Genomic DNA, 24,297 nt, shown 5'->3' with positions numbered 1-24,297 from the left:
TTTTCAATTCTTCAATATTTTTCAAAAATATGTCAATTCACTGTCGTAGTTCTCTTTGTTTCGAAGTTTACTTCATTGGTGGAGATGTAAGACTAACGTTCTGACGTGAAATTTTGACTTTTATAGCCGCATTTCTCCCATCAAGCATACAATCCTTCAGAAACTTCTAAAAGCTTTGTAAACTACAGACAAAATGGCTACAGAATCTTCCAGAATTCAACGTTGCATCGAAACCCTTTGACTACAGGCCGCTCAACATCAAGTCGAAACTCGTCGGACGATTCCGAGAATTGTTTGTCGACCTAGAATTCGTTCAAGGCCAAAGCGGGGCTTTCTCACGGCTACAAAACCTTCCAGAATTCAACGTCGCATCAAAATTCTTTGACTGTGGGCCACTCAACGTCAAGTCCAAACTTGGCGTACGATTCCAAGAATTGTTTGTCGGCCTAAATTCGTTCAGAATCGTTGCATGAGCCTCCGAACGTCGTACCTCGCTCTTGAAACCTCTCGATCGTCGGAGAACCTTCCCAAACCTTCTGGAAGCTCTCAAAGCCTGACAAGTGCGAGGATTCTCGGTCGAACGTCCGAGGATTCACGGGGAGTGCTCAAACGCCCGAGGATTCACGGAATGTGCGCTCGGTAATGTAGTTACTCGATCCCGCTCAATGAGCATGATAACCGAGAACGCTATTTATCTGGTAAAGATAAGACCAACAGTAACTGATAGCTAACTTCAAGCACTTGTTACCGACGAAGAACGCCCGAGGGATAAAAACTTCGGCAATTTCGGGGATTTCTTACCAACGACCACGGTCATTTTGGATATTTTTTTCACCGACGATCGGTCGGTAGAGCACATTTTATCTTACGAGGGGTGGGGGTAGCCTTCAAGGGTTTGCATCTGGGCAAGCTTGCCGGTACAAAACGTATTTCTACGCAAAACCGGCATAGCTATACTACTTATCACTTCCAGTTGTAAATCCAACTTTACTTTGTATATTGCTTGTTCATTCGAATCTTAAAATAGGACATTTAAGAAATATAGTTTGCAATTTGTAGGTAAAAGCTTGGAAGACTTGCGCTAATTGCTAGATTCAGGTGAAAATGTCTTACCTAAGGACAAGCATTCTAACGTAGTTTACGAGATCGTTTGCAAAGCTTGTAAAAAGTTTTGAATTGGTCAAACTAGTAGACACCTTGCTGTTGGGTGAAATAAATATAAAAATGATATCTGTAGTGTTTACGACGTTACTCGATGTACAAATACTAAGTAAGAATGTATGTAGTCACGGTACAGCGCGAGGCAGTTGGTCAGCGAGCGCTGAGCGTGACACACGCAATCACCTTATTTACTTGTTTCCTAATAAAATTATTCTATAGTGTTAAGCCTGATCCCGAGTGTTATTTATTTGAGCGCCCCATTACAAAACATTACAACTGGCGACGAGGTTCATTCGAACTATAGTGCAGGGTTGGCTTAATAGTGCAAATTTAGTGGCCATTTTTGCGTTACACGCTGTATCCGATAGCCACGTAAGCGTAAAAGCACTACACAAAGGAAACCGGGAAAATTGTGAAGTGGACGACAAAATTAATGTCGGGCACTAGTGGAATTGATGTTGATTACTCTAAAACGTCGTGGATTCAAGAGTTAAATAAACCTAAACTAATTGCAATTTTAACGCAATTGGGATTAAAATTCGACGAAGCGGCAAATATCGACGTACTACGAAAAATTTTACGGTGCCAGATACGAAAGGTGAACGAAGAGAAAGAAAGTAAACAAGTCGACAAGACCGAACCGCAGGGCAGCGTACAAGAAGATAATAGGGAAACAATACAATTCCACACAATGGCAGAAACCAACTCTAATATTTCACGCCTAGAATTTCACCTGGGTAAGGACGATTGGGAGATGTACACAGAAAGGCTCGAATTATATTTCGTAGCTAACGACGTCAGGGCAGAAAAACAAGCGGCAGTGTTGCTAACGAAAATTAGTCCCGATACCTATAAACTTGTTCGTGATCTATGCGCGCCCGAAAAACCCAGCATCAAAACATTTGAAGAATTAGTGAAATTAATAAATAATCATCCTAACCCGAAGCCGTCAGAGACTATGGAAAAATGTACTTTTTATCAAGCGAGACAATCGCAAACAGAGTCAGTGTCGGAGTTTGCGGCAAGATTAAAAAGTTTATCGATTAATTGTAACTTCGGTGACGCGAAAATAGCATTACGCGATCAATTAGTGTGCGGACTGAAAGATCACACTACAAAAACGGTATTATTTCGCGAGGATAAATTAACATACGACTCAGCCTACAAACTGGCAACAGCGCTGGAAACAGCCGAGAAGTATGCGTCATCGACAGACCAAGCAGCTGGAGAACCATCAAAGACAATAGTAAACAAAATAAGCTCGGCTCCAAAGCCAGAGTACAAGAGACAATTTCACACAAGAGGAAGAGGTGCAGATCGAGGTAGAAGGGGCGGCAACCAGCGTTACCTGAACAGAGCTCCGATGAATAGGGGTAACCGCTCGACGAGTGAAAACGCGAGCGCAAGTACTAGGCGCTCGTCAGCATGTTTCTGCTGCGGAAGAAACAACCACTGGGCTCGTGATTGTTATCACCGGTTCAGCACGTGCAACTCGTGTAAAAGGAAAGGGCACCTGGAGACGGTGTGTACAGCACAAAAGGCGGTACAACACCTTGAGCAGGAGTCTGAGGATCAACAAGGGGACAAGAACGATTTCTTCATGATGGATGATGGCCGAGAGAGAAAATCATCGAGGATGACCAGCAGCAACGCAAATTGCAGTAGCGATAATATAACAGCCGAACCAATGTATCTAGATGTATTAATTAATAATAGGATTCTAAAAATGGAAATGGACACAGGTTCGTATGCAACGATCATATCTAAGAGAGATAAAGACAGGTATTTTCCAAATTGCGAGGTAAAGTTGATTAGTAGTCCATTAAACGCATACGGTAAGGTACCTTTAGAGCATGTGGGAACACTGGATAATTTGCAGGTAAAGATAGGCAATGAGAAAGCCTCACTGGGAATGAGAGTAATGAAAGGAGATGGTCCAATGTTAATTGGCAGGCAATGGCTAAAAGTTTTTGGATTATGGCCTCTAAAACTGAATAAGAGAGCAGATATGTGTAACAAAATTTATGGAGTAAATGAAACGATGGGGTTCCCAACGAAGTTTCCAAAATTGTTTGGTAAAGGTCCAGGTTTATATAATAAAGGAATGTTAAAATTAACGTTAAAAGAAAATACTCAGCCAGTCGCATTGAAAGCTAGACACTTGCCATTTGCATTAGCGAGTAAAGTCGAAAACGAGATTGATAGACTGGTAACATTAGGCCATCTAGAGAAGGTGGACGTCAGCGAGTGGGCTACACCCATTGTACCGGTAATAAAGACAGACGGCACAGTAAGAATTTGCGAAAATTTTAAGTTGACGTTAAACCCAAATTTAGTTAAAGATAGACACCCAATTCCATTAATCGATGAGATTTTTTTAGCGCTAAGAAGCGGTAAAACTTTCTCGCAGATTGATCTCCAGCATGCTTACATGCAGATCCCGGTAGAGGAGAGCAGTCGAGATTACTTGACAATAATAACGCACAAAGGCCTCTACAGGTATACTAAAATGCCGGAAGGTATTGCGTCGGGCCCGGGTGATTTTCAAAGGAAGATTGAGCAATGCTTAGCGGGAATTGACGGAGTAATTCCGTACATTGATAACATATTTTGTACTGGCAAAGACGATAAAGAGCATTTAGAAGCGCTGAACGCTGTATTTAAAAGACTCGAAGACTATGGTTTCAAAGTAAATATTAGCAAATGTGATTTTTTCAAAGAAAAGCTGGACATTTTGGGTTTTGTTATAGACCAGAATGGGCTTCACAAATCAAAAACTAAAGTCAAAGCAATGATAGAAGCACCAACGCCGGTAAACAAAAAACAATTAGACTCATTTCTTGGGTTGATCACTTACTACGCGAGATTTCTGCCACAGAGAGCAGAAAAACTAAAATGTCTTTATGAGTGTACGAAAGCAGATAATTTTAATTGGACAAAACAATGTGACAAAGCGTTTGAGTGGGTCAAGGGGGAGTTGGTATCGCCACGAGTGTTAGCACACTACGATCCTAACACCGATTTGATCTTGTCCTGCGACGCATCCACATACGGGTTAGGAGCGATCCTGTCACATAAATACAAAGACGGTACCGAGCGACCGATAGCGTTCGCGTCTAAAATAATTCCGGAGAAAGAAGCGAGCCGTGCGATAATTGATAAGGAAGCGAGTGCAATTGTATTCGGCTTTAAGAAATTTTATAATTATGTATTCGGCAAAGAGATTACGTTGAGAACAGATCATAAGCCTTTAGTTTTTATTTTTGGTCCAAAGCAAGAGATCCCTTTAACTATTGCAAGTAGGCTGCAAAGATGGGCATACTTCTTATCACGATTCAATTACAATATTGAATATATTAAATCACAGCAAAATGGTAACTGTGATGCACTTTCACGACTTCCAATCAATGATGCAACTCCAGTGTTCGATGACGAATTATCATCAATAAACTATATATCAGAGTCGTTACAAACATTAAGCGCGGTAGAAATTGCCAAAGAGACAAAAAAAGATAAAGTATTAAATAAAATAGTTCGATATGTAAACGGTACATGGCCAAGTGTGAGTGAATTGAGTGAAAGGGAACAGAAATACTATGCGAAACGAGACGAGCTGTATGTCGAAAAAGAATGCTTGTTATGGGGGTATCGCATAATAGCGCCAGAATCAATGAAAAACAGTGTGTTAAGTGAATTACACGCCTCACATTTCGGTGTGGTAAAGATGAAAATGCTAGCGAGAAGTCACGTGTGGTGGCCGAATATCGATAACGATATCCAGAATGTATCGGCAGCATGCAGAGTGTGCGTGCAAGAAAGAAAGAAACCACCGAGTGTTCCGTTAACGCCATGGCCGTACCCAGATAATTGTTGGAGTAGGATTCATATCGATTTCCTTGGCCCATTCCACGGACATATGTTTATGATAATTGTTGATGCGTACTCGAAATGGCCAGAGGTCATTGATATGAATAAAAGTACCACAGTACCGCGAGTACTCGAGGAGGTAAAAAAAATGTTGTCATGATTTGGTTTACCAAGACACGTAGTTACCGATAACGGTACTCAATTTACAAGTAAAGAATTTCAAGAGTTTTGTAAAATAAATGGTATTAGACAGAGTTTTACAGCACCGCACCATCCAGCAACAAATGGTGCAGCTGAGAACTTTGTAGGCACGTTTAAGGACAAAGTCGATAAAATTGTTCAAACCGGTAAATCTCTCGACTACGCAGTTAATCTTTTCTTATTCGACTATCGATCAATAGAACACTGTACAACTGGCAGATCACCATCGTTTATGATGTACAAACGGGAAATTAAAACTAGATTTGATTTGTTACGACCGAGTGTATTGGATAGCGTAGAGAAACAGCAATCTGCACAGATAGCGGGAAGAAAAAGCAGTCGAATTGTTGAATTCCAGATAGGTGACACGGTGATGGTTGAAGATTTTAGCGTTAGAAGCAAAGCGCGGGTACCAGGTACAATAACAAAGAAATTGTCACCGGTAACGTTTCTAGTAGAAACCGCACCCAACAAAACATGGAAACGACATGTCGATCAAATTATCCGATACACGCCCGAGATTGATGATATAAATAAGTCAGTGCCAAAGGTAACAACGAACAAATCTGATATTGTATTACGTCGTTCAAACCGATTGAAAAACTAAGTGTAACAGTATTTCAAAAGGGAGGAATTGTAGTGTTGACGACGTTACTCGATGTACAAATACTAAGTAAGAATGTATGTAGTCACGGTACAGCGCGAGGCAGTTGGTCAGCGAGCGCTGAGCGTGACACACGCAATCACCTTATTTACTTGTTTCCTAATAAAATTATTCTATAGTGTTAAGCCTGATCCCGAGTGTTATTTATTTGAGCGCCCCATTACAAAACATTACAATATCAATAATATCAAAGACCACAAAGTCCATTTCATGGCTTCAACAAAATACGTAGTACAGTCTGAACACGCGTTTGATTATGACAATATTATAATCGCAATGTGTAACGTTGCAAGTCATACCGACGCAGTCAACTTGAGACAGATGTAGATAAACTCACTGATACTTATGTCAACTATTGAAGGATGCTTGTCCGTAGGATAAGTTACCGACGGTTTTTGTTTACTGATTGTATGATCGTTGTTTCCGTTCTTAAGTTGCTGAGACCTTGTTCTTCTTCATCCTCGTTCTCTTATCACGAAGATCGTTACTGAGATCGCAGACTAAACGGCCGCTTACTGAGTTCTTGATTGTTTTTCTTAACTTCAAAATAACCTGAATGAAGTGTTGGGAACGGAGAAAAAAGAAAGGTGCTTGTGAGGGACTTGGTTAATTTATAATGATTTGACTGTGCACTCATTTGGTCAATCTTTAACCGTTTCAAGTTTTTATATAAGGTTAGCTCCCCTTTCAATCATGGTTGTCTGTTCTCCATTATAATATACTCTTTATTTAACTTCAAAAACAATGTTCAGTAAGATGAAGTAAAGTCTGGATTTCACTCCTGGTGATGTGTCGTTAAACTGTGAAGAAAAAAAAAAATACAAACAAAAAATGATCCGATGGTGGATGATGAACGAATCTTACGCACATGGTCTGTAATTGAGAAAGTGAGTACCTTAATTGAATTGCGTAGATTATTTGAAATAGGTATTGTCAACGTGTTTGAAAATTCTCTTCATGTAAATTTGCATATAAGAAAGAAATTTGTCTTGAAGAGGGACGAGATTGTCATTGAAACATTGACACTAAAAATAATGTGACTTTGATGTATCGGTCTACAATTCCAAAACCCTCATGTACATAAACTACGAGGTCGAAACGAATCCCACCTATTTTCTACATATGTGTCTTTCAAACAATGAAATCAATTTCAATCTATAGTTGATCTTCAAAACATTCTGAGTGACCGTATAAATGTCAATGAATACAGTATATAAATTCCAAGACGGAGTATTTTTATAGTTCGTCAGAAAAACCTACAAAAAAAAGTAGAAAAATACAGCTGTCGCACAGTAGTACTTCCTTAAGATTCCTAACAATGGACGAATCCACAATTTTAACGTGATTAGTCTGAACAATTACTTCTTGCATACCTGCAAATCTTCTTCTGTGATAGTTTTTTATGTAATCGAATTCAGCGACTTTTTCATCGGGCGCAGGAAGTGGATTGTAAGGATTCCCTGAATGTACCGCAGCGTGTGCAATGTAGAGAAACAAAGGCTGCGTAGTATTGTGAAGATTAATGACGGAAACAGCTTCTTTGGTGAAGACATCTGTTGAATACTGTCCGTGTAAGTCCCACGCTGGTTGCATTCCACGTCTCATGTCAAGACCCCAATAACCCTATATGCAACAGTGAATACATATTTGATTTTATCACATATCACAAGTTTTCTTCGAATCTGGCCATTACGCACATATAATCACCTCTCACAAAAAAAAACATTTCACAAAAACGCAGCATCCATAAATATTCTTATAGTTTATCAACAAAGATCGAAATCACCTAACATTGCCATCTACATGCCTGTTGACTCTCAAACTTGACACTAGCTTCCACATCTCTCTGGAATTACCGTACTGCCACACTAGGGTTAGACTGACCTTGAGGGGAGACTTGGGTGAACAAAAAACGTCCCGTATTTTAGAATTCATTTCATTAAAATTTGGAGCGTGCATTTATAGTTTGTAACGTGGCATTTCGGTTAGGCCTGCTCGTTACAACGTACTCCCTGAACCCTGGGCGGAATCCAGGAATAAGGGTTTCGGAAATCGAGTCGCGAAATAATCATAGAGAGCGCCAGAACTGGAGACACGCATCCGGGCTTCGACAGGGACGCAATAGCGAATTACGAACAAGATATTGCAGCCTTTTGTTTTTATTTTTTTTTCGAGTACACCGGCTACAAGCCAGCGACCAACTCCGACGCCGAAGATATTTCGAAGCAAGGAGAAACCACGGAGATCTCGCGGGAAGGATACCGAGGCTGCGGAGTGGGAGAAAACGCAGATCCCTGCAGCGCGGGAATCCAAGGCGGACGCGATTCCCGCTAGCGGCCGGCGCGCTGCAGCCTCCCCGCTCACCCCGCCGATGCCCAAGCGAGGCAACCGCGAGAGGCCAGCTAGCGACGAGGGAGCACCACCCCGCTCAACCCCAGGACCCCGTAGAGCTGCGCGGAAGACGACATCGCGATCTAGCCTTAAGTTCTACGCCGCGTAGCGACGACAGGTGCGCGCCGAGTTGCGCAATCTCCAAAATCGATGACAGATCGATTGTTGCGCATTCTTAGGGTGATAACGTCACTAAGGATTAGCGTGACGAGATCGGCGTTGCGGCCGATCGGCCATCTGAGATCACTCGAGTTCTGGCGACTAACTGAGATAGTAGTCACGTGGCGAAGTTGCGTTAAGTCAGATTTTTCTTTGGGTTTGCGTGATTGTACGGAAGTGGTAATCGCGAGGAAGGATGAACAGCCATCGTCACGAGGGGGTAGGCGAGTTCGTGAGCTGGATGTGGAGCGGTAAGCGCTGCTAATATTCTCGCGATCGAATTTCGAGAGCAATTGAGCGAGGGCTTGTCCGAGAAAGGATAGCCGTGTGTAATTTGCGTGTAGAAAAATCCTCGAAATTCGTTTGCCGATTATTTCGTTTGGTGACCGTAGCCTGAGTTGCACGTGTTAACGTAGAGCCACGATTAAGCGACCGAGAAGGTCGAATAGAGTTCCGGGTTGGAGTCGCGGCTAGCTTGCTGTAATTTGAGTGTAACCAAATTCCGTCACACGTCAAATCAGTACAATAAAGTATCATTTCTCGTGTAGGTCGCGAGCCGTCGAAAGGGGAACGTTCGAATTCGCGAACCACGTCCCGACGTCACGGAGAAAGTTGAGCTCGGGTGCGTGTTAATAAGAATCTTCTTTTGTAGAGGAGAGTCGCGGGTAACGCGACGAGCCCCTTTTTCGTTTGGACTTTTGCATTAGTGGTTAGTGATAAGGTGGCGATTAGCGCCCGTAGGCATAAGCAATTTTTTTTGTTTGATTTATTACCGATCGCGGGCAGCGTGTCGGGTCCAAATTTGTTTTTGGTTTTTGTAAGTTAGCGGTTATTATTAAGACAGCGACTAGCGCACGTAGGCCGTGTAGAGGTCTTCTAGATCTATTAAAATTTTTTTTGTTCTTTCTTTTCTTTTATTTTGTATCATCGCTAGCTGGAAATATATAATTTTAATTTGATTATTGCTTTGTGAAATAACGTGTTGGCGTACGTGTGTCGTATCTCTACCCAAAAATTACCCCTCCCCTCGCCGCGGTACCGAGCTATCGAGTATATGGTCGCGGTATATCGCATTACCGATTTCGAGGCGTGTTGATCACGCCAGGCGCCCAACAAATTTCGCGATATTGTTTTAGGTCCAGGATACCTCGCGGACGCTGATTTATTGTGCACGCGGTAAGTTCTCGGTCATTTTCTCCGAGTGACCAAGGAGCAGAGAAATCCACGTCACAAGTCTCAAAATTAGAATCAGATCCAAAATTCAGTTCAATAGGTCAAGTAATTCCGAAGTTATGCATTTTTTTTGAAGATTTTTTCAAAACACCGCTTGCGCATTAGGTTTCATCAAAGAAGGCTGAAGTTTTTTTGTAAATAAATTAAACAACATAGACTAAATTTTTTTGCAGGAAATGTTTGATCAAATATTTCTGAGTAACTGGAACTATTACTTCAACAGTTCGAATTTTTGTTTCGCTATAATTTTGAGTATATTATAGTCTGATAAATGAATTATATTCACCGGAGTTGAAATTTCCTGCGACTATTTCATGATAATATGCCTCAGAATACGAGAATTTCTGCCAAAGGACGAAATGATTGGACGAAACTTAATGCGCCAGGAATTTTTCGAACACCTAAGAACACAGTTCTAAGATGAAAGCGATTGAATGAATTCAGTTTCCTGACTTCCTGAGAAGTATGCATGAAGTATGCACAAAATGAGTTATTCACTGTAGAGATAAGACACTTCGACTTACAATGAAACTGCCTCAGGTGCCCGCTCCCCCCCACCCCCGCCCGATTTGGACCATTTATGGATATGTCATTCTTCGTCGAAATCGAAGCGATACGTATTTTCTTTATCGGCGAAAAAACGGTTTAAAGGGGGTGAAATCAGCCGCCAAAGCTGGGCATCCTCAGTAGTTGTTTCATAGTTTCGCATACTACCAGTTGAAATATTTGAATGACACCAGTTGGAGAATAATTCCTATGACGAATAATGAAAAATACATTTTGGCCGGTTACGACAGGGTTGAATTGTCGAAAATTTAGGGGTTGAAAGTTGAAAAAATTTTGTAACTAAAAAACTATTGCTTGAATTGTAGAGAAATTATTGCATTTCGAACAGCAGAAGAAAGTAGGGGACACATGTTTTTGCGTTTTTCGAAATAACGTCACTACGGGGGTGAACTACCATTATACACGAGCAGCCAAATTCCCATTAGAATTGCACTATTTTGCTTCAATTTGTCTTATTTAACATTACAGAGCTCTTTCTGAGCAACAATTTAGCAGCTTCTTCGTTTCAATAAATTTCGGTTGCATTAGTAATAAAAACCACTCCCATAAATTGCTGAACGGTTTCTGGCATAGTTTCTTATACGGTCGTGAAATCTTCCGGAGCCCGGTGTTTTAGTAGTTTGTGAGGTTACTAAAATCGATTCCAAACTTACTATTTTAAAATGAACATAGCTAATGCTGTCAACAATCACAACTTCACTTATTATTTTTTTTCCAAAACATTGAAAGAAATCGGAAAGGTACAATGGAATGGCTTTTATACCATTGATGAAATGAAAGTTATCTTGTGACCCAGAAGCACCAAAACAATTACATTTTGTTTCGGCGAAGTTCTACTTTTATCTACTTGTTGTGACGTATTATGCAAGACATACCAGCACAATCTCTAGAAACTATACAATCAATGCGCATGCGCGAGTTTTATCGACTGCTCGAGCAGGCTGGCCACTCCGAATTTTAGCAGTGAAACTTTGTTTCTGATGGCGATGAAGTTCATACGAATGTTTGAGGTTGAAATCTCAAACAGTCGAGGTAGTGACTCGGAAAGCATTTGTTATTCAGTCGGAAAGTAGATTCTTCAAAGAACGGTCGAAACTTGATGCTAATGCTCTTTGTAAATTGGCTTTATTCGACTGAAACGAGAAATCTGTTGAAATGTTGGATGCTTGGAAAAAACGCAGCAGGTAGATGAGAACACTTCATTTCATCACTTTTATTATTTCGTACATTAGAAATAACAATGAAATTTTTTTCCATCAACAGGTGATACGGCCAAAATAATTACATCTCTAATATTCTCTGTTATCTGCCAACTTAATTTATCACACGTCCAAAGATTATCGCAACTTTCAAGCGTCAAAGGAAGGTTCTCACTCTCTTGTGATTTCAGGCGATAATATTCAATCTTATCACTTTTAAAAATGCGGCGTTGAACCAAGCGTTCAAGAAATTCAAATATCTCACTATCTGCAATAGAACTGTGAATCTTTTTTTCTCGAAAATAGTTTAACAAAATTTACCGATAGTCGATAATCAATGCATTTTTTCCGATCAATAAATTATTGCTACTACAATGTTCGATTAAATAAATGAAGGGTACCTAATACTCAAATTGAAAATTCAAGAAACATCACATTTATTGAAATGATTTCTGCACTTCATGTTAGTGCGGTTCGAAACAAAAAAAATCTAATCGGAAGCGTAGAACCCAGGAACGTGGATCATATCCTGTGACACAAGTTAAAAATCAACTTCCTCAACATGCACCTTAACGTCACAATTAGCTTCAAGGACAATCATGTTTTAGGGTAATGTCAGAACATTAATACGAGTATATTGACTCATCGGATTCGAGATTGTGTCTCTTGTTCCATCAAAATAAATAAACATCTAATTTTTAACGAAGTTCATGAAGATTTTTTTCCAGATAATGTAATCCGATACAATATCTTGTTCGTAGTTCTCCGAACATCACCTGATAACAAGGATATTTGGAAAGAGTCCCTATGTTGCAGAAACCATTATAAAATTCTTGGTTTCTAATTCGTGCCACTGAATAACTTCTGCATTTCAGGTTCCATTTCCAATCTCAGGATGAGATTTTTTTGTTCCAGGCAGAATGCTAACATAAAATGCAGAAATATTGGCAGTAAATGCAGATTCACAAACTTTCAGTCTTAGCGTAGGACCCAGTTAAAAGTGTAAAATTGAATTTGGCTTTGAGCTATAGAGAAATTGCAGGATACCTCTGTGATCCAGACTCGTAATAAAAAAGTTAGCGAGTGATTATTTGCAAGGCAGCGTGTAATAGTAAGTGAATGCATTCTTTACACTTTACTGGGGTTCCACGAGACCGAAGCACGCGTGATAACTGCAACTAGCTAGTGAAATGAAACCGTCGACTAAGATTAACTTTGAAGACATTTTTGACTGTAGTTATTAAAAATTTCTAGATTTGGGTTGGTTCAGTTTGCCTAGCAAAATTCAACTCTACAATCTAATAAGGCCTTGAAAGACTATTTATCTGAATTCAATGCCAAAGAGAATGAAAGTCAGCTTCAAAATAAGATACCACATTAAATGGAATAAAATTTGAAAAATAATGCTGGTCAATCACAATGCTTGAATTACAATGGTGCACAGAGCGATTGCTGGGTAGAATGAATTAGCAGCAACGGTTAAGTAACAAACTTATCGCTATTGGCTCGATCAAAGTAAAATGATGGTATATTTAGCTACTATGATCTGTAGTGTATCCCGCTCTTCGATTTGCCTCAACTGATGTCAGAAAGGTGGCAATGGCCTGATGAAATTCACTCAGCACCTTATGTCTGATGGAATAACCAGGTTCAATGGTTGTAATGATTGCACCGCTCGAGAAACCAGGATCCTTGCCGCCTAAACGTTTTGACCATCAGGTAAAACATAATTTTCCTCATGTTAATTAAAGTTCAAACTTCGAGCCTGCTGAAAAAAACGAATTTTATTCATCTTAAACTATTGTAATAGTCAAAGATCACGTAATTAGAAATTTACCTACATGCTTCCATGCCTGACAAATTTAGTCCCACTTTGAAAATGAATTATTTCGCACCTGAAAATATTAGAAGCTATTATTATTAGACAGGATCTTCTGGTATTTTTGGATACAACCAATTTCCAATAAAATGCACAATACATAAATCGTCAATGAGACGCATTTTTAATTTTATGTAAATAAAGAATCTGTTAACAATAAACGTTGTTTTTACTTACCTACCTCTGTTTGTCCAGACTCCCACTTGTTCATGACATTTCACATCGAATTTCAGATTTTTTCTTCTAATAAATAACATCTAATTTCTGTATCATTTAATATTTTCTCTTCCGTTGAATTCTTTGCTGCGTCGGTTGCATATTTTCCGATATCGACCACGGTATTGCTGAACGATACTATTTTTCTTTGACAATTCACGCTATGTAAAAGTAAACAGCGACGTAACCTTAATTCGCGGTTTACGCGCGAGAGATTCACAGCTCTTGTCTCATTTAGTGTACGTTGGCGCCCTGCTCAGCAGACGAAAACGTCGCTGCGGGGCGATTTCACCGACCAATAAGACTGAATTATTTGGCGCATGCGCATTGACTGTATAGTTTCTAGAGATTGTCCTGGTATGATAAAAATGAATCAGTTTTTCTGGTTGACTAGTACGTAAGAAACATTAGAGGTCAAAAAATTGAAATAGCTTGTCCACACCGCTGTCGCGACTGTTTAAATTCTTACTGGAGGTTCGGACTGCCAATACGCCTCTTGGATAACTCCAGTGGCGCGGCTCGGTGGCAGATTCAGGCAACACGTGGATGTGCGAGTGCGGTCAGCTGTACGGTTTATGTATCAATTCAATCAAAAAGTGCTCTCCAAAATAAACAAAAAATGGGTGGTACGAGGTACTGTTGTGTCGTGGATTGCAAAAATACCCAATCGAAAAATCCATAGTTAACTTTCTATTCGTTTCCGAGACGACATTGGGAAATTAGCAAGAGAAATAAGTGGATAAAAGCTGTCAGAAGAATGTAAGTAATATTATAACAATTTGATATGAAGAATTAACGTATTGAAAATATACAAACGTCAGATTATCTTTAATGTTTTATTTTTATAATGCACTAGATAACAAGCCGTGGCAGCCGAATAACAACACTCGGATCTGCAGTGCTTATTTTATTGGTGGCAAGCAGTCTAACATAAAGAGATACATCTCCATTTTCCATTCCTGTTTTGCATGTATAGATGCAAAGTTCCTGAAAATATATTTTTTCGCATTATCATTGAACTATTTATTTATCTCATAATTCATGCATAACTCTAATTTCAGTTCGTACGGCGGATTATGTACTCTCGTCTGTGGTATTAGTTTCCCACGGACGATTCGTTCTCCACTAGCTTCATCATCAGTTTCGACGACCTACTGAACATGATGGTTTTGGAATAGTTTATACCCTATAAATGTTTAATTAATTGATCATCGTATTGTTAGTAATACGATAATCCTAAAAATAAATACGTAGTAAAAATGACAATGAATTTGAAAGAATATCTCATATGTTTCGTGCATTTACTCACCTTTTGACACAGATTTTCCGGGAATGAATTCTGCATGTATATTCTGAAATCCACATTTGATGATAGTGTGGCTCATAATATCACTTTTAATTTTGTATTGCACTAAATAAAACAATAATTCAAAACGTGCCGTGATTTATATGTGAATCATATGTTTACTGGTATGAAAACAACGTCCTCGAGTTCCCGCCGTTGACCGACAGATAGCGTTGCCGTCGTTTCGCCATGATATCCAAGAGGCCTATTCAATAATTGCAATCATTGTATGCTGCCAGCCGTCAGTTCATATTCTGATGTCGGCAGTGGTGTGTTTGCATATTTGTGGTTTATATGTAATTGAGAATTTGAAAGTGCATTCATGCTTTTCCGTAACGAAGATGAAAATCCATCTTTTCAACGTTATACAGTTACTTGTGACAACATTCCAAGCGATGAATATTGCTCAATCGCTCAGAAGTAATGAGGAAATACAGTTGAAGAATCATTTTGAAAGTATATTGTTAGATGCAATGAAGGAATACACTGGCGTTTAGGTGTAGGAAGAAAGGTTCCTGTACTTTGGAGAACCCTATAAATTTTAGAAATGGAAATAGTTGCAGATAAAGAATGGGCATCTGCAATTTATGGACCAAAATCGCCTCCAGACGCATGCACCAGCAATGACGAAAACTTGTTATACGAATACAAATCAAGAGCAGTTGAAAAATTAACGCTAGATTCAGCTATCAAATTAGCAAAAATAATCGGAAGTGCCAGTGAAGCAGTGGAAAAATTCAACAAAAACGAACAAAACGATGATGAAAAGTACGACTCAAACGAAGAAGTAAACTACAATCAAAGAAAATTCCAGAAGAGGAAAAGAGGGCAAGCAACGAGGCAACATCAACAACATTCCAGAAACAGGAGGTGCGACTGCTGCGGACGTCCCAATCACGAGAAGAGTTCCTGCTGGCACCGACAGAAAATTTGCAACATGTGCGGCAAGAGAGGACATCTAGTTAACGTATGTAACGCGCATAAAAACATGGACAGGTAAAAAACGTGATTGATACCGACATATCGGAGGTGGACGACAGCGAAACGGATTCCGATACTTTCGATGATCTTGCTTGTCATTCGATCCGGTCGTCTGACATACAAACAATTCCTTGTAATACAGTAAGAGTTGATCCTCAATATATCGCAATTAAAATCAAAACAGTAGAACTTGAAATGGAAGTCGATTGCGGATCAGGGGTATCGATAATAAGTGTGCGAGGTTACGAAAAGTATTTTCCGAAATTCAAGCTACGCAAAGCGGACAATAATTTATCGTATTACACGGGCGAGCGCTGTGTACCGCGCGGAATGTTGCGAAATGTAAACATAACATACAAAGGATAAAAGAGAAACGGCGGTGTATATATAGTTGAAGGTAAGGGAAACCCGCTGATGGAACGCGATTGGTTAAATGAATTTAAACTATAGCCCTTATGGCGAAACCCCGACGAACAACTCAAGAAAATAAACATTTTCAATGAGTGAAGTATGATCAATAAAGCTAGAAGCGAAATCTTTAAAGAGTACGGAGAATTATTCTCTCCCCGTGAAGGCACATGTAATAAGGCAAAATTTAAAATTCATTTGAAAACAAATAGCCAACCAATTTTTTGTGAAGCTCGAACCGTTCCTTTTGCAATTAAACAAAAAGTGAGCGAAGAGTTAGATCGGTTAGTCGAGCAGAAAATCATTACACCAATCGAGACTAGTGAATGGAGCACACCGATTGTGCCAATACCCAAATCAGATGATACTATTCGAATCTGCGCAGATTTCAAAATCACAATGAATAAATTGATTCATATTGATCGATACCCACTATCTCGATTGGCACATTTGATAGCTAACTTACAAGGAGGCATATGGTTTGTAAAAATTGATTTAAAAGAAGCTTACGTACAAGTCCTATAAGATGAGAATACAAAGAAATACTTAACAATAAACACTGTGACGTGATATTTCGTACCCCGTCACTTTATTTAATTATCGCATTCCCCTAGGTGCAAATATCGCTAAAAATAACGAAAGCACGTCTGAGGCCAATACTCCAAAAACGAACGACTAATTATCTTTAACTTGAATTCTCTTTACTAAGCTAATTTTATGCTATTTTCTAATTCTGTAACGCTCTACGAGAGACATCTACGAGACCTTCGCGTCAAGATACCAGGACACTGCCTGACAGGGGTCACGTACCAGCTCAACATCGACCACCACCGACTACAGACGAACGAATACCGCTGAAATCACTCCCGATGGATGCCTACCTAGTTGTCGAACAGGGTCGTGCGTGATGCACAAGCAGTACCTCCGACTATTGAAGACTTATCGGCCAAGAGCCGAACCACGAATGAATGCTTCTACCGCTCGGATGCATCGTCAGGCGGCGTACAGGGCTGTGCGTCAAAAACACAACAAAGCCTCCCGTCGACGATACTTATCAGCCTGGAGCTGAACCGACCCTAACGCCTACTAAGTCGTTGTCTATCAAATAGAGGACGGTTTTCTCTTCACGAACCGTCCTATCGAAGGACTGCGGCGTGGAATAGGCTAATGCTATGCTGACCACGTGGATCTGGTGGATCTAGTGTGGGGATCCGGGTTGAGGGCCATCACCACCAGATCGTTCCGGCATGAGGGCTTCAATGAGCGAGGGCCGGGATGCAGCGCCGACGAAATAGCTACAACGGGGAGTACCAGTAAAGCAAGGAGTGAGTTACAGTCGGTCGCAAGTCTGAAGGACCGGTGACGTACTATTGCCGCACACCTCAATATCGCAACACATGAGCAGTACGACCTCCCCTCTCACCAACGATACCGCACAGCTGAGGGAAAACATCTCTGACCACCTTCCGACGTCCCGATACCTCGATACCTGTCGTCGAGGGAGAAGAAAAACAAGCGGCGAGGGATTATCGCCGCCTACCCGTAGACCAGACCTACGCGACCTGCTGGTCCAATTAGGATACCGCAAATTTGAGGAAGAATCACGTGACAGCAGCTGGACGAAAATCAGGATCGTCGCTCATCTCGTCACTCTACGTTCAGTTCTTGAATCATAACGACGTGCTATCGCCATATTTAGTGCCATTACCGCTATCTGCCGATTTAGTTCTCGCTATCGTACCGCATTCTCTAGTACCTGTTATATCTTCTTTTACGTAAGTGAGGTTCCTTTTCTATTTTGTGAAGCCACGAGATTACTTGCAATATATCGTACCTTTACCTTTATCTCTCTCTTTATCTTGCAGTTGGTCTGCTTGAGCCAATTGAGCTCGTACCCTTTCTCTTTATCTTGCAGTTGGTCTGCTTGAGCCACCTGGGCTCGTACCTTATTCTCTCTTATCTCTTATCTGGTCCCTTTCTCTGTCTTATTGCAAGTAACTTCGCGACTGGTTGACTATTACTTACGCATTGTAGTGACTATTGCTTTATTTTATTATCTTTCTCTTCTGGAATATTTGAATGCCTAATATCGCTGTCTAGCAGCGCGTTCCGTTAAAGGATCAATTTTTATCTCAGCTATCGAGCATTGCTATTTCGTTATATTTTCTCTGATTAGTTCATATCTGTCTCTTTACCTATTACCGTTGATTATCGTATCTTAGTGAGTGTACCGCAGGAGCGATTTTACATCGCTGCGCGGTCCCGCTCGGCGTTCATTTGACATTGGAGTATTGTGCCGTATCGCATAACATCTTTTCCATTATTTTCTTTGCTAATGTCGCTGATCGTAGTTGTCCGTAGCCTCTTTGGTTTGCCGTACGCGCATACTACTTATCTTGAATATTGTTTGTCTTATCTTGAATTTCCTTTTATCGTACCGAATATTATCTCTCTTTCTCTGGCACTTACCGCAAACCAGAGACTGCGTAGTATCTGTTAGTACCTGTATTTTCTAATAATTTTCTACTTGACCTATTGCCTTGAATTTACCTTGTAATTCATAATTCCCTATCTTTGCCTATTTCTGATCATTCTGGTAATGTGATAACTATTACAATTTTTGTATTTCGCATGTGTTTATAATCGCTTCTCATATTTTATGGTTTATTTGCTCAATGCTCAATTTAAGTACCGTATATCTTTTCCGTTCTGCATATTCATTATAGAAACGTATTAGTTAATACCTCGAGTCATAGTATCGCGAGCTTACGCATATTTCCCGCTTATTCGGAAAACGTTCCGTTATTTGTTAAATCTCTCGCTCAACTTTTCTCTGGCTGTAAATATTATTAATTATCGCATTCATCGTAATTGCATCTCAATCTCTTCAGTTGTTTGCCTGTTATTAAAATTTATCGCTTTTTAATCAATATATTCGATACTATTTCTGCTTCACCTGTTTGTTATTTTATCTATTGGATTCGACCCCGCCCCTCTACCATTATCTTGTCTATACTGAGCAAGCTGTGCAAAACCGTTGTAGAACCTGACCTTACCTTTACCTATTATCTTTATCTTTACCTTTACCTTTATCTTTTTCTCTAATTATCTATTTTTGACGCATGTGCGTCTGGCGCCCAACAATCATATCTTTCTCTTATCGTATCTCTTTCTATGTCTAATTATTCAGGTTAGTGACTGCGCCGTAGGGTAACCAATTATCTCATTTCTATCGTTTTACCCTCAGCGCCAAAAATTGGTTACAACACGCACAAAGGATTATACCAATACAAGAAACTACCGTATGTCATCGCATAAGCGCCCGATTTTTTCCAAGCGCAGATGGAACGAATTTCCAGAAAAATGCCTTTTGTAACGGTTTTCCTTGGACGATATAGTGACCCAAGGAAGTACGATACTTAAAGCAATTCGCAGAATGCGGTTAATATTGGATACATTAAGATAATGTGGCTTGAAAGTTAGAGAATCAAAGTGTGAAATCTTATCAAAAAGAATTACACACTTGGGTCACGAAATCGACAAACACGGCGTTCACATTGTTCAGAGAGATGACAAAGAGATATGGATCATCGACGTGGGATCCGCGAATCAGTGATGAATGACTATAGTGAGGAAGCGGGATAATGAATAAAATAGATCAGATTTGATAACTAATTCGAGGTCACTTCATTTGAGGGTGATGCGTAGACGCGATCTGTATCGCAAGAGAAGAGAACGATAACTGATGACTTTACAGGCGAGAATACACATTGATAATACACATACATGATTTTGAGACAGTGACAATACATGAGATGCAGCTGATTTGTTTTGAGCCGCGACATGGGCATGCGGCGAGATTTGACGCAGAGACGGCATGTAAACATTGCACGCGAGTGTGCGTTCATGCGTGAGGACGATTTTGAGTGCCGCGAGATACACATTCAACTAAACCGTTACTTTGTCGAAACACACATAAGGAATGAAAAAATAGAAGCGATCAAACAAGCACCGGAACCCACAAATACAAAACAATTACAAGCATGGTTAGGAACAATTACTTATTATGACAGATTCATTAAAAACCGGGCAACAAAGTTTGCACCATTGTATAAATGCATTAAAGAGAATAAGTTAGTATGGACAAAAGAATGTAAATTAGCATTTGTTATAGCAAAAAACGAACTAACATCACACAAAATTTTGATTAATCATGATCCAAGAAAACCATTAATTCTAACATTCGATGCGTCCAACTATGACATATCAGCTATTCTATCGCACGTAACACCCAGAGGACCTCGACCAATTGCATATGCATCGAAAACGTTAACAGAAATTGAACAAAATTACGCGACGATAGATAAAGAGGCGAGAGCAATAATTTTTGGAATTACACACTTCTATGATTATCTTTACGGTAGGAAATTCACGCTAGAAACGGACCACCAACCATTAGTCCGAATTTTTGGAAATAAAAAGGGCATTCCAAATAAGTTGGAGGGAGTGTAGTACACGGCATGGGTATACGATACCTCCCCCCCTCTTAGCTTGCTAGAGAGGGGGCGAAGCGCTCTAAGCACTTGTAACTCACCGATTGTATAACGAGCAAGTCAGTTCAAAATAAAGACTATTATAAGCAACATGGATTGGATTTCCTTGGGTCCTCACAAACATTTCGGTTTAAAGCATCTAAGCATTAGATGAGTTCATTCAAAATTGCCCATTGTATTGTATCGAGGAAAATTAATAAATTCAATACCAAAAAACGATTAAAAATACCAAAAGTTTGAGAAAACAAGCTGAACAATATGTACAAGGTGTAAATTTATCGCATGTGTATAATTCAGATCAAAGTGGTTTCGAATTGGGCGTTACAAGGTAACTTAAATTTCTTCTACGGTATACAAGCCATTCCATACTAACTTTTCGATTGCTTTCGATATTTCGGAAAAAAATAATAACCAAAATCCTAAATGTTCACAGCATTAACCGTGTTGATTCAGAAATTGTAAGCTCGCAATCGATTCCACTAACCTCATAAATTTACGATCGTAAAAGAAACTATGCCAGAAACAGTTCGGCAATTTGTGGGAGTGTTTTTTGTTATATATGCGACCGAAATTTATTGAAACTAAGAAGCTCCTAAATTGTTGCTTGCAAAGAGCTTTGTAATGTTAAATAAAACGAATTGAAGCAAAATAGTGCGATCCTAACGGTAATTCGGCTGCACGTGTATAAGGGTGATTTAACCCTTAAGTGACGTTATTTCGAAAAACGCAAAAACATATGTACCCTACTTTCTTCTGCTGTTTGAAATGCAATAATTTCTCTAAAATTTCTCTAAAAATGATCGAAATCGGAGGGGGGCAGTATCCTTAACAGTACCGCGAAAAGGAAAGGGGTAATTCTGGGGAGAGAGAGAGAAAGAGAGAGAGAGAGAGAGGGAGAGAGAGAGAGAGAGAGAGAGGGAGAGGGAGAGGGAGAGGGAGAGGGAGAGGGAGAGGGAGAGGGAGAGGGTGAGGGAGGGGGAGGGGGGGGGCGAGGGGGAGGGGGAGGGGGAGGGGGAGGGGGAGGGGGAGGGGGCGGGCGAGGGGGAGGGGGGGGAGGGGGAGCGGGCGGGCAAGGGGGGAGGGGGAGGGGGAGGGGGAGGGGGAGGGGGAGGGGGAGGGGGAGGGGGAGGGGGAGGGGGAGGGGGAGGGGGAGGGGGAGGGGGAGGGGAGGGGAGGGGGAGGGGGAGGGGGAGGGGGAGGGGGAGGGACACTCGACAACAACACGCTATTCAACACAAACAAAATAAAATGATATATTTCGCAATAGCAACGTTACAAGAAATGAAATAATGCAATACTCGCTCTTCTCGAGAGATCCAAATCCAAAATTAACACGTTGAGCGCCACGCGTATTTCTAAGACAATCCCGTTCAGGCCACGCGCGCCGCTGTCAGCCACCGATAAGTCTAGTGTCAGCCACCGATGGCTGACACGGCCTAAACGGAAAGTCTAGTGTCAGCCACCGATGGCTGACATGGCGCTCAACGTGTTAAACAACAAAAAATCATTCGTAATCTGCGCTATTTCTTAATCTATCGAAATTGCAGCTCGCTGATTAAGGTCCGACTCAATACTTTAAAATTTCTCACGCACAACTCTCAATCTGAAACCAAGATATCTCAAGATACGCTACTCCCTACGTGATATCATTTCTATAGACACCGTTTGAAACCACTTGAAGGCCAGCGGTCACCACTTTGTTTGTGGCGCTCTGACACTTTTTAGCAGGTAATTCCAACAATATTAAGAGGTGGTTAGCGATATTGCATGATATACTTAACTGAAGGACTGATAAATAAATAGTAGGACCTATTAGATAATCAAAATAGCGAAAAGAAGGCATGTCAGGTTTAATACTAGTAATAATATTTATATTTCAAGTATCATGAAAATAGAAAGGTGACATTTTCATCATATTTTAGGAATAGATACACATTAAATCGTAAAATACAAACATGAGCTTTGAAGATATCGATGAAAAATAATAAATACTAAGGACATCACAAATCATTATTCAAAAAACTGAAAAAGTGCAGATGATGATTGAATAACTGCTAACATTCTTGAAAATTCTGATATTTGTGAACATTACATAGACTATTATATTATCATGCATTTATCTTACATTGGAGAAATGATTAAATACAAACAAGAATTTCATAATTGTAGCTGTAACTTACGATTGAAGTCGTGCGTAATAAAAGAAAGCATAATAGAAATATATACATGTAATATACTTATCCCTGGGATGTGGATGGGATACAGGTTCTCAACTCTAGTAGTGAATAGGTTCAGGCTTTAATTTAAGTGTTCATTACAGTGTTGTACATAAGAGTGACACGTCTTCGTCGGTAACGCAGTAAGAACTGAACTCCCTTCTCAGGTCAATTGACCCTCTGTCCCCGTTCACCTCCCACTCCACTCTTGCATCCCTCAACGTCATACTTACTCCTACACTCTGTACAAAATACCTTATTACTATACCTAAAACTACCTGATGGCCTGTGCAAACTCGCATGTTTCTATTTTTTCGATATTACATACATATATATTCGGAATAAATTAAAAAAATAAAATCATAATGAGTGTCTGTATTTATGAAATCGTCTATAAATTCTTATATATTAATTAATTGCAGAACGAAAATAATTCCTGAATATCGAATCGAAAAGTTGATCAATTTCAGTATAACAATGATCAAATGTAGAATCGCGATTCAGAATGAATATCACAATTAATCATGGAATATTAAGAGTTGGTTCAAAGAGGTAGTATATAGGGCCTGTGCCAGTCGCTCGTTACAGGCATCGACCAAATATCTTCCAGCCTGGTCTGCTCGTTCGTTATTCTGTGGAATATCTCCGTCTAGAGGTAGTTCATATTTTCCAACCTGTAGAAACATAATCGTCAGGTTATTGAATGAATGTTACATTATCTTTTTAGTAGATTTATAGTAGGGGGATATTTGTGGTATTTATGAGTGGAAGAAATTGACTGGGATTACAAGAATTATTCTTGGAAAATTGTTTTGGTAGGAAGTTTGAAGGGGCAATGAAAAACGCATGATGTGGATGCTTTTAGAAATAAGGTATGAATGAAATATGATGTTAACGAACGAGGTATTGAGGTTTTACACACAGTATGGATAACAAGGTGTAATGCGTGGATATGCGCACGTAATGCAATGCAATGAGGTACTTGACTAGAGGTATACATATGTGGTGTGAGGCGTTGAAGGATTCCTACAAGGTAACTTACGTACTCACAATCAGATATATGGTATTTAGGACGAGAGGTAGATGCTAAAGGATTGTTGCAACGTGACTTGAGTACTTAGGTATATGTTATCTAGGAAGAAAGGTAGGTGCTAAAAAATTATTGCAACATTACTTACATACTCTATTATGTGGTATCTAAGATAGTAGATAGCAGTAGTAAATAGTAGATAGTAGTAGTAGAAAGATAAGGTGGAA

The 24,297-nt window shown here is 40.0% G+C and overlaps 1 protein-coding gene across 2 annotated transcripts in view; it reads right to left on the bottom strand.

Annotated features, from left to right (window-relative positions):
- Nucleotides 1–24,297, bottom strand: part of LOC124310541 (arylsulfatase J) — an 876,378-nt gene that overhangs the window by 547,428 nt on the left and 304,653 nt on the right. For both annotated transcript variants that reach the window (XM_046774594.1, XM_046774595.1), the window contains one exon: nt 7,267–7,516. In XM_046774594.1, coding sequence (XP_046630550.1) covers nt 7,267–7,516 — 250 coding nt within the window. The remainder of the gene's footprint in view (nt 1–7,266; nt 7,517–24,297) is intronic.

Source organism: Neodiprion virginianus, chromosome 1 (assembly GCF_021901495.1).
Source record: "Neodiprion virginianus isolate iyNeoVirg1 chromosome 1, iyNeoVirg1.1, whole genome shotgun sequence".
NCBI classification, from domain to species: domain Eukaryota; kingdom Metazoa; phylum Arthropoda; class Insecta; order Hymenoptera; family Diprionidae; genus Neodiprion; species Neodiprion virginianus.
This window is presented reverse-complemented; position numbering and strand designations above follow the sequence as displayed.